Here is a 12,064-nt window from a genome sequence, read left to right as displayed (position 1 = left end):
CGCATAGACAGTTCACACGTTTGAAGTGTGCCTTCGCAAGGCAGCTCACGGGCCAGTCGCCCAAAACAACGTGATGTGCCACTCAAGGATACAGATTGTCAGGCACAAAGAATGCTGCCGCCTTCAAGTTCCGAACAATCTGATTGGATGAAGAGAACGTAAACACTTCGGTCTGACCAATCAGACTTCAGGCATTCGAGAATAATGACTGTCGGAAAGAGCAACTGTCACTTTGGGGAGTCTTCGAGGTGTCTTCTGGTGGAGATTGTGGCACCCCATTGGTAAAGGGTGCTGGGGGGCTGGAGAAACCGTGGCCACCCTGTCAGGTAGAGAGCGTTCAGAAAACCTTTGAAGGATTCGTCTGACAAGGGGATTTCAAGTGTTTGAAAGGTCATGACTTGTAAACGGAAGCGCAGTTCCATCCGTCTGAATGTCGCTGCCTGCCAGAGAAAGAGCAGTCTCGAGAGGGCTCTCTCTAGGAGATCTCGCACGAGGACGTCTCTGGCCAAGAGACGCCTTATCAAAGCTTCCATCCGAAGACACGGCCAGAGATGGTGGAGCTTGGGGGCCGACAACAGTGATGGCTTCCGAGAGCCTTCCAGCAGCGAGTGCACCTGTGAAAGCACAATGGCGGACGACAGTAGCGGGTCGAGCTGGTGGACTCACAACAGAGACTGCGGTATGGTGACTGACAGCAGGGACTGTAGTCCGAAGTCTGACAATATTGTCTCTACTGAGAGGCCTGAAACCGTAAGGTCGAACAGTGGTGAGCGCAGCATGAGGGATGACAGGGGCGACTTGTGTTTAGCGCCTAACAGCGAGCACAGCAAGGGGTCTGACAAAAATGGCTGCAGCACGAGGCATGGTGGCCATCCCAGTTTCAGCACGCCTAACAACACTATCATTGCCAATAGGTCTGAAATCAGTGCCATTATCTGTAGTGGTGGTAGGAAGAGGCCTGACAGCAGTGTGGACTACTTCCTGTCTGATGAAAACGACTCTATCGAAATGTCTGGCAATAGTGACTTTAGCTACAGTGGCCCTCGTAGGACACTTGACGACACTACACGAGGAGGGAGGTCTGACAAAACGGATTCTAGAGGGAGCCCTGGCAATGTCGGCTGTGGCTGGAAGCCTGAGAATAACGGAGCCGTAGAGTGGTCTGAATGCAGCGAGAGCAGCAACAGCCCTGGCAGGAGTGAGCGCAGCACGAGGCCTGACAGCAGCGAGTACCTCAATTGGACTGCGCATAGTGAACATTGTGAGAAGGCAGACGGCAGTGAGTGCACCGCGAGACACCGCCGGGATGACTCTAAAACGAACAACAAGGACACTGTGGGGAGTCTCAATAGCAGCGACCACATGGAATGTGCTGCCAACAGCGACTCTAGCGGACAATGGGACAACAGCAGCGCTATGGAAGGGGCGAAGAAGAGAGGTTCGAGCAGAAGGGCTGACATTAATGATCACAGCCAGAGGCCTGGCACCACTGACTGTAGTGAGAGTGATGGCAGTAAAGATCACAGCCAGAGGCCTGGCACCATTGACTGTAGTGAGAGAGCTGGCAGTAAAGATCACAGCCAGAGGCCTGGCACCACTGACTGTAGTGAGAGTGATGGCAGTAAAGATCACAGCCAGAGGCCTGGCACCACTGACTGTAGTGAGAGAGCTGGCAGTAAAGATCACAGCCAGAGGCCTGGTACCACTGACTGTAGTGAGAGAGGTGGCAGTAATTATCATAGCCAGAGGCCTGGCACCACTGACTGTAGTGAGAGAGGTGGCAGTAAAGATCAAAGCCAGAAGCCTGGCACCACTGACTGTAGTGAGAGAGGTGGCAGTAAAGATCACAACCAGAGGCCTGGCACCACTGACTGTAGTGAGAGTGGTGGCAGTCAAGATCACAGCCAGAGGCCTGGCACCACTGACTGTAGTGAGAGAGGTGGCAGTAAAGATCACAGCCAGAGGCCTGGCACCACTGACTGTAGTGAGAGAGGTGGCAGTAAAGATCAAAGCCAGAGGCCTGGCACCACTGACTGTAGTGAGAGTGGTGGCAGTCAAGATCACAGCCAGAGGCCTGGCACCACTGACTGTAGTGAGAGAGGTGGCAGTCAAGATCACAGCCAGAGGCCTGGCACCACTGACTGTAGTGAGAGAGGTGGCAGTAAAGATCACAGCCAGAGGCCTGGCACCACTGACTGTAGTGAGAGTGGTGGCAGTCAAGATCACAGCCAGAGGCCTGGCACCACTGACTTTAGTGAGAGAGGTGGCAGTAAAGATCAAAGCCAGAGGCCTGGCACCACTGACTGTAGTGAGAGAGGTGGCAGTAAAGATCACAACCAGAGGCCTGGCACCACTGACTGTAGTGAGAGTGGTGGCAGTCAAGATCACAGCCAGAGGCCTGGCACCACTGACTGTAGTGAGAGAGGTGGCAGTAAAGATCACAGCCAGAGGCCTGGCACCACTGACTGTAGTGAGAGAGGTGGCAGTAAAGATCACAGCCAGAGGCCTGGCACCACTGACTGTAGTGAGAGTGGTGGCAGTCAAGATCACAGCCAGAGGCCTGGCACCACTGACTGTAGTGAGAGAGGTGCCAGTAAAGATCACAGCCAGAGGCCTGGAACCACTGACTGTAGTGAGAGAGGTGGCAGTAAAGATCACAGCCAGAGGCCTGGCACCACTGACTGTAGTGAGAGTGGTGGCAGTCAAGATCACAGCCAGATGCCTGGCACCACTGACTGTAGTGAGAGAGGTGGCAGTAAAGATCACAGCCAGAGGCCTGGCACCACTGACTGTAGTGAGAGTGGTGACAGTAATGATCACAGCCAGAGGCCTGGCACCACTGACTGTAGTGAGAGAGGTGGCAGTAAAGATCACAGCCAGAGGCCTGGCACCACTGACTGTAGTGAGAGAGGTGGCAGTAAATATCACAGCCAGAGGCCTGGCACCACTGACTGTAGTGAGAGAGGTGGCAGTAAAGATCACAGCGAGAGGCCTGGCATCACTGACTGTATCGAAAGACGTGACTGCAATGTCTTATGCAGAAGGCCTGAAAACACTGTCTCAGCCAGGTGTCATGATGGCAGTAACCCCAGTAGGAACCACTACAGTGACTCTAGGGGTTGGGCCGATGACAGCGACTCCAGCGATAAACAGGACAAGAATGGCGCTAGTGGTAGACCCAATGATAGGGCCTGTATCCCAGTGCAGAATAAGAATGACTCCAGCGGTAGACCGGACAAGGCTGACTCCAGTGAGGAACAAGACATAAAAAATTATAGCAGGCCTGACAACAGTTACCCCAGCGACAAAGAAGACAAGAATGACTCTAGTAGGAGACTTAATGACAGGGGATCTACTGAAAAACAGGGGGAAAATTCCTCTAGCAGTAGATCAGACAACAACGGCTACAGCGAGGAACACATTGATGACTTTCTTTTTAGTCCGAACAACAGTTACTCCAGCGAGAAGGAGGACAAGAAGGACTCTACGTGTAGACCTGATCACATCAACTCCGGTCGGAAGCAGGCCTGGAATAACTCAATCAATATGCTTGATAATAGTGATTCCAACGAGAAGCAGGGCAAGAATGGCTCTAGCCGTGTGTGTGACAAATGTGACTCTTTTAAGCAACGGGGCACTAGTGATGCTCGCGGTGGGCCTGCCCACGTTGCCTCAAGTGGGAAGTCTGATTTCATAGTCTTTAGCTCCAAGTCTGACAACAGTGATGATCTCAGTGCGAAACCTGAAAACAATGACTCTAGCAGGAGCCCTAATAGCACCGAGCATACAGAGTCTGGCAAGAGCAGCTATAGTGGTAGGGATATGATTATTGACCCTGTTCATACAAATGGTAATGATGGCTCTACCATAGGATCTGGGAGTAGGAGTTCTGGATGTGCCCCAGCAACCACACCCACTGGACTATTGTGCCCTGTGTTTACCAATGAGAATGATGGAACTCCCAATTATTATGGGAGTGATCCTCGTATGAGAAATGTTCCACCACTCCTGAAACATGGCCTCTTTGACATTAGTTGGAGACCTACTTACAAATACCAGGGACCATGGTCCAACAAATCTTTCTTTGGAGGATGGGCGGATAACACTGGCGTTAGGATGCCTGATGGCTCTAACAAGAAATGGGACAAGAAGGCCTCTACCTTAGGGCCTAACACTAATGACTGCAGCAAGAGTCCTTATAAGAATGTCTTTGACAACATTCCTGACAAGACTATGTCTAGCCAGAGGCCTGACCACAAAAACTTTGCAGGGAAGGTTGACCACCCTGACCCTGAGAGGATGGATGACAAAAAAGAAAGTAGCCTGAGGGATAAAACAGATAAATCGAGCATTTGGTCTGACAAAAACTCTAATGGGGGACCTGGAAACCATGGCATTAGCTTTGGTGGGAATGAGTTCACTAGGAGGCCTTACACGAATGACACTGACAAGAGGGCGGTGGACAGTGACAGTAGTAAGAAGCAGGACATTTCCTCCACCAGCCGGCCTGCTAACATGGGCTCAAGTGGGACGTCTGACCAAGTGCCTAGCAAGAACCGCTCTAGTCAGGGGACTGGGAGCACAAATCCTAGAGCGAGACCTGACTTTGTAGCAAACTTCGAGAAGGATGATTGTAGCATTTGGCCTTTTAGTGACTTTAAATGGATGGTCTACAACAAAGGCCTTAATGAGTGGTCTACACAAAGCACTAGACGGAAGCCCGACAATAGTGGCTCCTGGAGGCTTGCCAATGGTCGCATGCGCTATTGTCCTCACAAATGTGATCTCTGCGATATGCTTGACACAGCCAATACCACCCCCTCAAAAGACAGTGGTGATTTTCTTAGACTGCGTCCAGACGACTCCTGGAGGAGACCTGAAGGCGTTGACTTCCTCTGGGACAGCAGTGACTGTACTGGAAGGGAAGAGGGAAGGGACTCCATCAGAAGGCCTGACTGTAGCACACACAGTGGTGATTTCCTTAGGCTGCGTCAAGACGACTCCTGGAGGAGACCTGAGGGTTATGACTTTCTCTCAGACACCAGTGCATGTACTGGAAGGGCAGGGGGGAGGGGCTTTAACAAAAGAGCTGGCTGTAACTCGAAGGGAGACTGCAATATCTCCAGGGGGAGGCTACACAACCGCCACAGAAAAGTTCCGAGTGAGAGGAATCTTAGATCAGGCAGTGGAGACTCACGAACGAAGCCTGCCAACAGGGGCTGCATGTGGAGACCGAACAACAGCCACCCTCTAGGAAGACCAGAAAATAGACAATTGTATGGAAGCAGGATACATACAAATGAAGACATTTGTAAACATGGTGGCCAAGGGGCCAGTGTGAGGCCTAACAATAGTGGTTGCAGGTGGAAGTCCAGAAGTGACGCTGGAGTGATGCGAAGTAACAGTGTCCCCAGTGGGAAGCTGGGTAATAGTGTCTGCCTCTGCACTCCTGACAAACACATCCTTACTGAGAGGCTCCGCAGTGGTGGCTATTCGATACATTTCAACACAAGAAGGCCCTTTACAAAGTCCCAAGCCACACCACGTACTTTCAACGGAGCCATACTAGTGACTAATACGAGAACGCAGAAGAAATGCACGAAGACGCCTCAGAAAAGTGTCTGGATCAGAAACCCTTATGTAAGAGTCCGCAGCCTTAGGACTCAGAGTAGAACTCGTGGCAGCAGGCCTTGGCTCAACAGTTTCCGCAAGAGGCCTCACCAAGGTACAGCCCTCTATAGAGCACCATTACTACACCAGCTGCAGCAAGAGGCTGCCACACCTGCGCCATGGAGCAGACCCTATGCACAGCAGGCAGACCACCCGAGCATCCCAACCCAAAGGCCAGCTGACCAAGGTAGGAGCAAGCCTGGACGAGCCAGCAGTTCTGTTACTGTTTAATGTGTGTTTCTTACAGGCATGAGTTGCAAAGTACAGTAACGCAGATAGTCAGCACTGCACAGTGTCTTTTGACCAAAAAAGACTTTAAAGATAAGACTATTTTATTATGTGCTTAGTACAGCCATTCACAGATACTATACCATAAACACTACAATATATGTATTATGCACTTAGTATTGCCAAGCACCGTGTATTTTTAGGTCTCGCCTGAGACAGCGCATGCTGTCTCTTCGAGACATTTAGTAAGTGGCTTTTAAAAGTGCCACCAGAGGCTTTTGCTGGCCTCCAGCTTGTGTTCACGTGCGTGTGCACGTACACAGCTGCCATCTGTGTTTTTATTGCTATAATCAGGCTCCTCTGCTTGCACTTCCCCCTCCCTTCTCCCCCTCCCTCTTCGTCAGTGTTATTTGTGTCTTCTATGCTGTGAATGCTCCTCTGCTCGCACTCCCCCCTCCCTTCTCCTCGTCCCTCTTCGTCAGTTTCATTGGTTTCTTCAATTGCTGTGAATGCTCCTGCTTCCACCAGCCACACACACCATCAGTCATCAGTGCACACTTTCACCAGGCACACACACCACCAGCCGTCAGTGCACGCTTCCACCAGGCAAACTTCCACAAGGCATACACACCACCAGCCGTCAGTGCACGCTTCCACCAGGCACACACACCACCAACCATCAGTGCAGGCTTCCACCAGGCACACACACCATCAGCTGCCAGTGCACGCTTCCACCAGGCATACACACCACCAGCCGTCAGTGCACGCTTCCACCACGCACACACACCACCAGCCGTCAGTGCATGCTTCCATCAGGCACACACACCACCTGCCATCAGTGCACGCTTCCACCAGGCACACACACCACTAGCCGTCAGTGCACGCCTCCACCAGGTACACACACCACCAGCCGTCAGTGCACGCTTTTCCACCAGGCACACACACCACCAGCCGTCAGTGCACGCTTTCCCCCAGGCACACACACCACCAGCCATCAGTGCACGCTTCCCCTCCAGGCACACACACCACCAGCCATGAGTGCACGCTTTCCCACCAGGCACACACACCACCAGCCATCAGTGCATGCTTCCCCACCAGGCACAGACACCACCAGCTGTCAGTGCACGCTTCCCCACCAGGCACACACACCACCAGCCATCAGTGCACGCTTCCACCAGGCACACACACCACCAGCTGTCAGTGCACGCTTTTTCACCAGGCACACACAACACCAGCCGTCAGTGCACACTTCCACCAGGCACACATACCACCAGTCATCAGTGCACGCTTCCACCAGGCACACACACCACCAGCCGTCAGAGCACGCTTCCACCAGGCACACACCACCAGCCGTGAGTGCACGCTTTAACCAGGCACACACACTACCAGCTGTCAGTGCACGCTTCCACCAGGCACACACACCATCAGCCGTCAGTGCACGCTTCCACCAGGCACACACACTACCAGCCGTCTGTGCACGCTTCCAACAGGCACACACCACCAGCCGTCAGTCCATGCTTTCACCAGGCACATGCACCACCAGCCATCAGTGCACGCTTCCACCAGGCACACACACCAACAGCCATCAGTGCACGCTTCCACCAGGCACACACATCACCAGCCGTCAGTGCACGCTTCCACCAGGCACACACAACACCAGTCGTCCGTGCAGCAGGCAGGCTCTTCTCAGAGTTTCTTGGTAAATAAGTTTTTGATGCCTGGGAGGGAGTGGGTCGAGTTTCTTTAAACCATGCTGAGTATGCAGGTGAAGTGCTTGAACTCCTGTGTGAGTGAGTCATGCTGCATGGGGCTCACTCACTCCACACTTGTAAATTGCGCCTGCACCAGGCTTTTTCTCATTTGAAAAGTTTGGTGCATGGGCAGCCCCCACACCACCGTGAATGACGGCTTCCTACAACCAAAATGGAAACACCATTCAGATTAATGAAAACAAGTTCATTTGATGCAAAGAACTGTTAACAAGATGACGCTCTGATGGCGGCCCCGTTATTTCCCTGCTATTTTCAGATATGAACAAACAGTGAAAAAATAAAGATTAAGGCGAAAACAGTGGACACGACTCACGTGGCAATACCCACCCTTGCCGCCTTGTAGCTCTCGGTAAGACGTGTGTGTCACTCTTGATCTGGTGGTACTTACTCTTATTTAGCTCATATTCCCTTTTAATATCACCGCATAACACATCCCATTTAATCAATCAATCAATACATTTATAAAGCGCACTACTCACTTGTGAGGGTCTCAAGGCGCTGATGGAAGGGGGGAGCTGCTACTGCTGGAAGAGCCAGGTCTTGAGGTGTTTCTTGAAGGTGAGATGGGCCTGGGTCAATCGTAGGTGGGTGGGAAGGGAGTTCCATGTCTTGGTAGCTAGGTAGGAGAATGATCTTCCTCCGGTGGTGGCTCTGTGTATCCATGGTACACTGGCGAGGGCGAGGCTGGCGGAGCGGAGCCGGCGGGTTGGAGTGTGGAACTTGTGGCGGCTGTTGAGGTATTCGGGGCTCGTGTTGGGGAGCGCTTTGTGTGCGTGGGTGAGGAGGCTGAAGGGGATCCTTTTGCTGACAGGAAGCCAGTGCAGGTCTCTCAGGTTGGCAGTTATGTAGCTGTGGCGAGGGATGTCGAGGACGAGTCGTGCGGATGCATTCTGTATGCGCTGGAGCTTTTTCTGGAGTTTGGCTGTGGTTCCTGTGTAGAGGGCGTTCCCTTAGTCCAGTCGGCTGGTCACGAGGGCCTGGGTGACGGTCTTTCTGATCTCGGTGGGGATCCACCGAAAGATCTTTCGGAGCATGGGCAGGGTGTTGAAGCATGAGGATGAGATGGCGTTGACTTGCTTGGTCATCGTGAGGGAGGAGTCCAGGATGAATCCTAGGTTATGTGCATGGTCCGTGGGTGTTGGTGCGGTGCCTAGGGCTGCGGGCCACCAGGAATCATTCCAGGCGGATGGGGATGGTCCGCGGATGAGGACCTCCGTCTTGTCTGAGTTCAGTTTGAGATGGCTGAGTTTCATCCATTCTGCGACGTTTTTCATTCCTTCCCGGAGGTTATATTTGGCTGTGCCTTTGGTGAGGGAGAGTATCAGCTGGGTGTTGTCTGTGTATGAGATGAGGATGAGGTTGTGCTTGTGTGCGATGGCGGTGAGGGGGCTCATGTAGATGTTGAAGAGGGTTGGGCTGAGCGAAGAGCCCTGGGGTACGCCACAGATGATCTCGGTGACAGCTGAGCGGAAGGGAGGAAGGTGGACTCTCTGGGTTCTGTCGGAGAGTAACAAGGTGATCCAATACAGGGCGTTACCTCGGATCCCGGCGTTGTAGAGGCGAGTGATTAGGGTGCAATGGCAGACTGTATCAAAGGCAGCTGAGAGGTCTAGGAGGATGCGGGCGGTGGTTTCTCTGTTGTCGAGTAGGGTTTTGATGTCATTGGTGGCTGTGATGAGGGCGGTCTTGGTGCTGTGGTTGGCTCGAAATCCGGACTGGGATGGGTCAAGGGAGCCGTTTGCCTCGAGGAATGCTGTCAGCTGTTTATTGACGGTCTTCTTGATGACTTTTGCCGGGAAGGGAAGAAGGGAGATGGGGCGGAAGTTCTTGAGGTCTTTAGGGTCTGTTGTGGGTTTCTTCAGTATGGCGTTGATCTCAGCGTGCTTCCGGCTCTCTGGGAAGGTGGCAGACGCGAGGGAGTTGTTTATGACGTTCCGGAGGCGGGGTGCGATGATGGAGTCGGATTTGTTGAAGATGTGGTGAGGGCAAGGGTCGGAAGGAGAGCCGGAGTGGATGGTGTTCATGATGTGGGTGATGTCTTCAGTGCTGATGGGAGTCCAGGTGTTGAGGGTGGTTGTAGGGGGCATTGGTTCAGTGGTTGGGGTGGGGTCTGGGTGCCGAAGCTGTCGTGGATATCGGCGATCTTGCGATGAAAGAACGTTGCGAGGGAGTTGCAGAGGTCTTGTGATGGTGTGATGTCGTTGCTGCTGGCGCTGGGGTTGGTGAGCTCTTTTACGATGCTGAAGAGTTCCTTGCTGTTGTGTGTGTTTGTTGTCCAGCCATTCTTTGAACGATGTCTTTTTGGTGTTTGTTTGGATCAGTTGGTGGTGTTTGCGAGTGGCGTTCTTGAGGGCTGTCATGTTTTCTGTCGTCTGTTCGCGGCGCCAGGTTTTTTTGAGGGTTCGGCAGGATTTCTTTGATTCTTGGAGGTCGTTGGTGAACCATGTTGTCTTCCTGTTGCCAGGGTTGCCTGGGTTTTTTTCAGTGGTGCAAGGTCATCTGCGCAGTTGATGATCCACTGTGTGAGGTTGCGGGCTGTGTCGTTGGTGTCGGTAGTGTTGATTGGAGGGTTCTGGCTCAGAGATGTGGTCAGCTGTTCTGCAGTGACTTTGCTCAAGTATCTACGGGGGATCTGTTGTGTGCGGTGGTGGGATGTGGTCTTCTTAAAGGGGAAGTGGATGCAGCTGTGGTCGGTCCAGTGGAGTCCGGTGGAGTGGCTGAAGGCAACGTGGCTGCTAGCGGAAAAGATGGGGTTGAGTGTGTGGCCGGCGTAGTGAGTGGAGGTGTTCACCAGTTGCTTGAGTCCGGGGTTGGCGAGGTTGTCGAGCAGGGTGGTGGTGTTGTTGTCATTGTTGTTCTCTTGGTGGAAGTTCAGGTTCCCTAGGAGGATGTAGTCTGATGAGGCGAGGGCATATGGGCTGATGAAGTCGGCAATGGCTTCACTGAATTGTGTGCATGGGCCCAGGGATCTGTAGATGAGGGTTCCTCTGAGGGAGGTCTTAGGGTCGGTGTGGATCTGGAAGTTTATGTGTTCGGCAGTGGTGAGGGCATCTTCGGAGTTGGTCGTGACGTTGATGGTGTTCCTGTAGATGATGGCGATTTCTCCTCCGGTTTGGTTGGCGCAGTCCTTTTGGGTGATCTTGTAACCGTCCGGGATGGCTATGGCGATGTCACGGGCTGAGGAGGTGTTCATCCAAGTTTCTGAATGGAAGGCGACGTCTGGTGCTGTGGTGTCGAGGAGGTCCCAGAGTTCGACGGCGTATTTGTGGACGGAGCGGGTGTTGAGTAGGATGCACTTGAGGTGGCTTTTGTTGTTGCCTGGTCCGGGTGGTGCGGTGCAGTTTCGGACGCAGGTGAATTTGCAGGTTTGGCAGGAGAAGGGTCCGTGGGTGCGCTTCGGAGTGGCTTGGTAGCAGGCAGATGGTCGGCCGGTGTTGAGTGCGTGGTGGGTGGTGGGGTCATACTTTCGTCGGGTTTTTTGGTTTCGACGGGGGCCATGGGTTCTGGTGCTGGGCGCGGCCCACGCGCGGACGGACGCAGATGCACTTGTTTTTGGCACGCCCGCTGCGCGTGTCCGCCGCACGGCCTCCATGTGAGGGGCTGAGGGTGCGAAGAGCAGCTGGGAGGCGGGAGCGGGGTGGCGAATGGGGCACCAGGGGGGCAAGCCACAAGGGAGGCAGCGGCGGGAAGTGCAAGGGGGGCAGGAGGGGGTGGAGCAGAGAGAGAACCGGGGGCAGGTGGGGAGAGGGCACAGAGGGCATGAGGGTTGGAAACACAGGCAAAAAAACGGTAAAGGCAGAAACAGTAAGAGGCACCAGAAGATGCAAGTGGGTAGCTCAGGAAAACCAAGGAGGGCAGCCCAGGACGGGCAATCGCAGCGATCCTGGGTACAGCGGTGGTGGCAGCGGGACAGCTGCACAGGAGGACGGTGTGACGGCTGAGGGGGCGACCTACCTGGTGACAGGGTCAAGGGTCGCTCCCTTCACTTCCTTGTGGCCTCCGTATGAGGGGCTGAGGGTGGGAGGAGCAGCTGGGAGGCGGGAGCGGGGTCACAGATATTTTGTGCTGCTAACTTACCTTGTTTGGCCATATCCATCTCATATTAGCCAGTATCTATCTTCCAAGTAATGTGTGGTCTCTATATGATTGTTCCTCTGTGGTCACTTATCCTACTCTGATCCTACTCTGAGACACTTTGATGCATCCATTTCATTCTTCATTCGATTATTTCTTATGGGTATGTCTTTTTCCTTTTTATAGTTTTTTGTTTTGGCTCTTGAATCAATCACATTGCACTGCTGTGGGTCTTTTGGTTCTTTCAAATTTTTGTAAATGCTTTGTATCCTGTTCTGTACTTTGGTCCTAAGTATATTGTTGCAAACTATCCTGTATCT

General features: G+C 53.1%; 1 protein-coding gene across 1 annotated transcript in view; it reads left to right on the top strand.

Moving 5' to 3' along the window:
* Nucleotides 1-393: 393 nt before the first annotated feature.
* Nucleotides 394-12,064, top strand: part of PMP22 (peripheral myelin protein 22) — a 377,982-nt gene continuing 366,311 nt past the window's right edge. Inside the window, exons 1-2 of the mRNA XM_086930611.1 lie at nucleotides 394-1,532; nucleotides 2,991-5,857. Of these exons, the coding sequence (XP_086786737.1) occupies nucleotides 394-1,532; nucleotides 2,991-5,857 (4,006 nt within the window). The remainder of the gene's footprint in view (nucleotides 1,533-2,990; nucleotides 5,858-12,064) is intronic.

This window comes from Lissotriton vulgaris, chromosome 7 (genome assembly GCF_964263255.1).
Source record: "Lissotriton vulgaris chromosome 7, aLisVul1.2, whole genome shotgun sequence".
Taxonomy (NCBI): domain Eukaryota; kingdom Metazoa; phylum Chordata; class Amphibia; order Caudata; family Salamandridae; genus Lissotriton; species Lissotriton vulgaris.
Note: the sequence above shows the minus strand (reverse complement) of the source record. Positions and strands in the feature narration are given on the sequence as shown.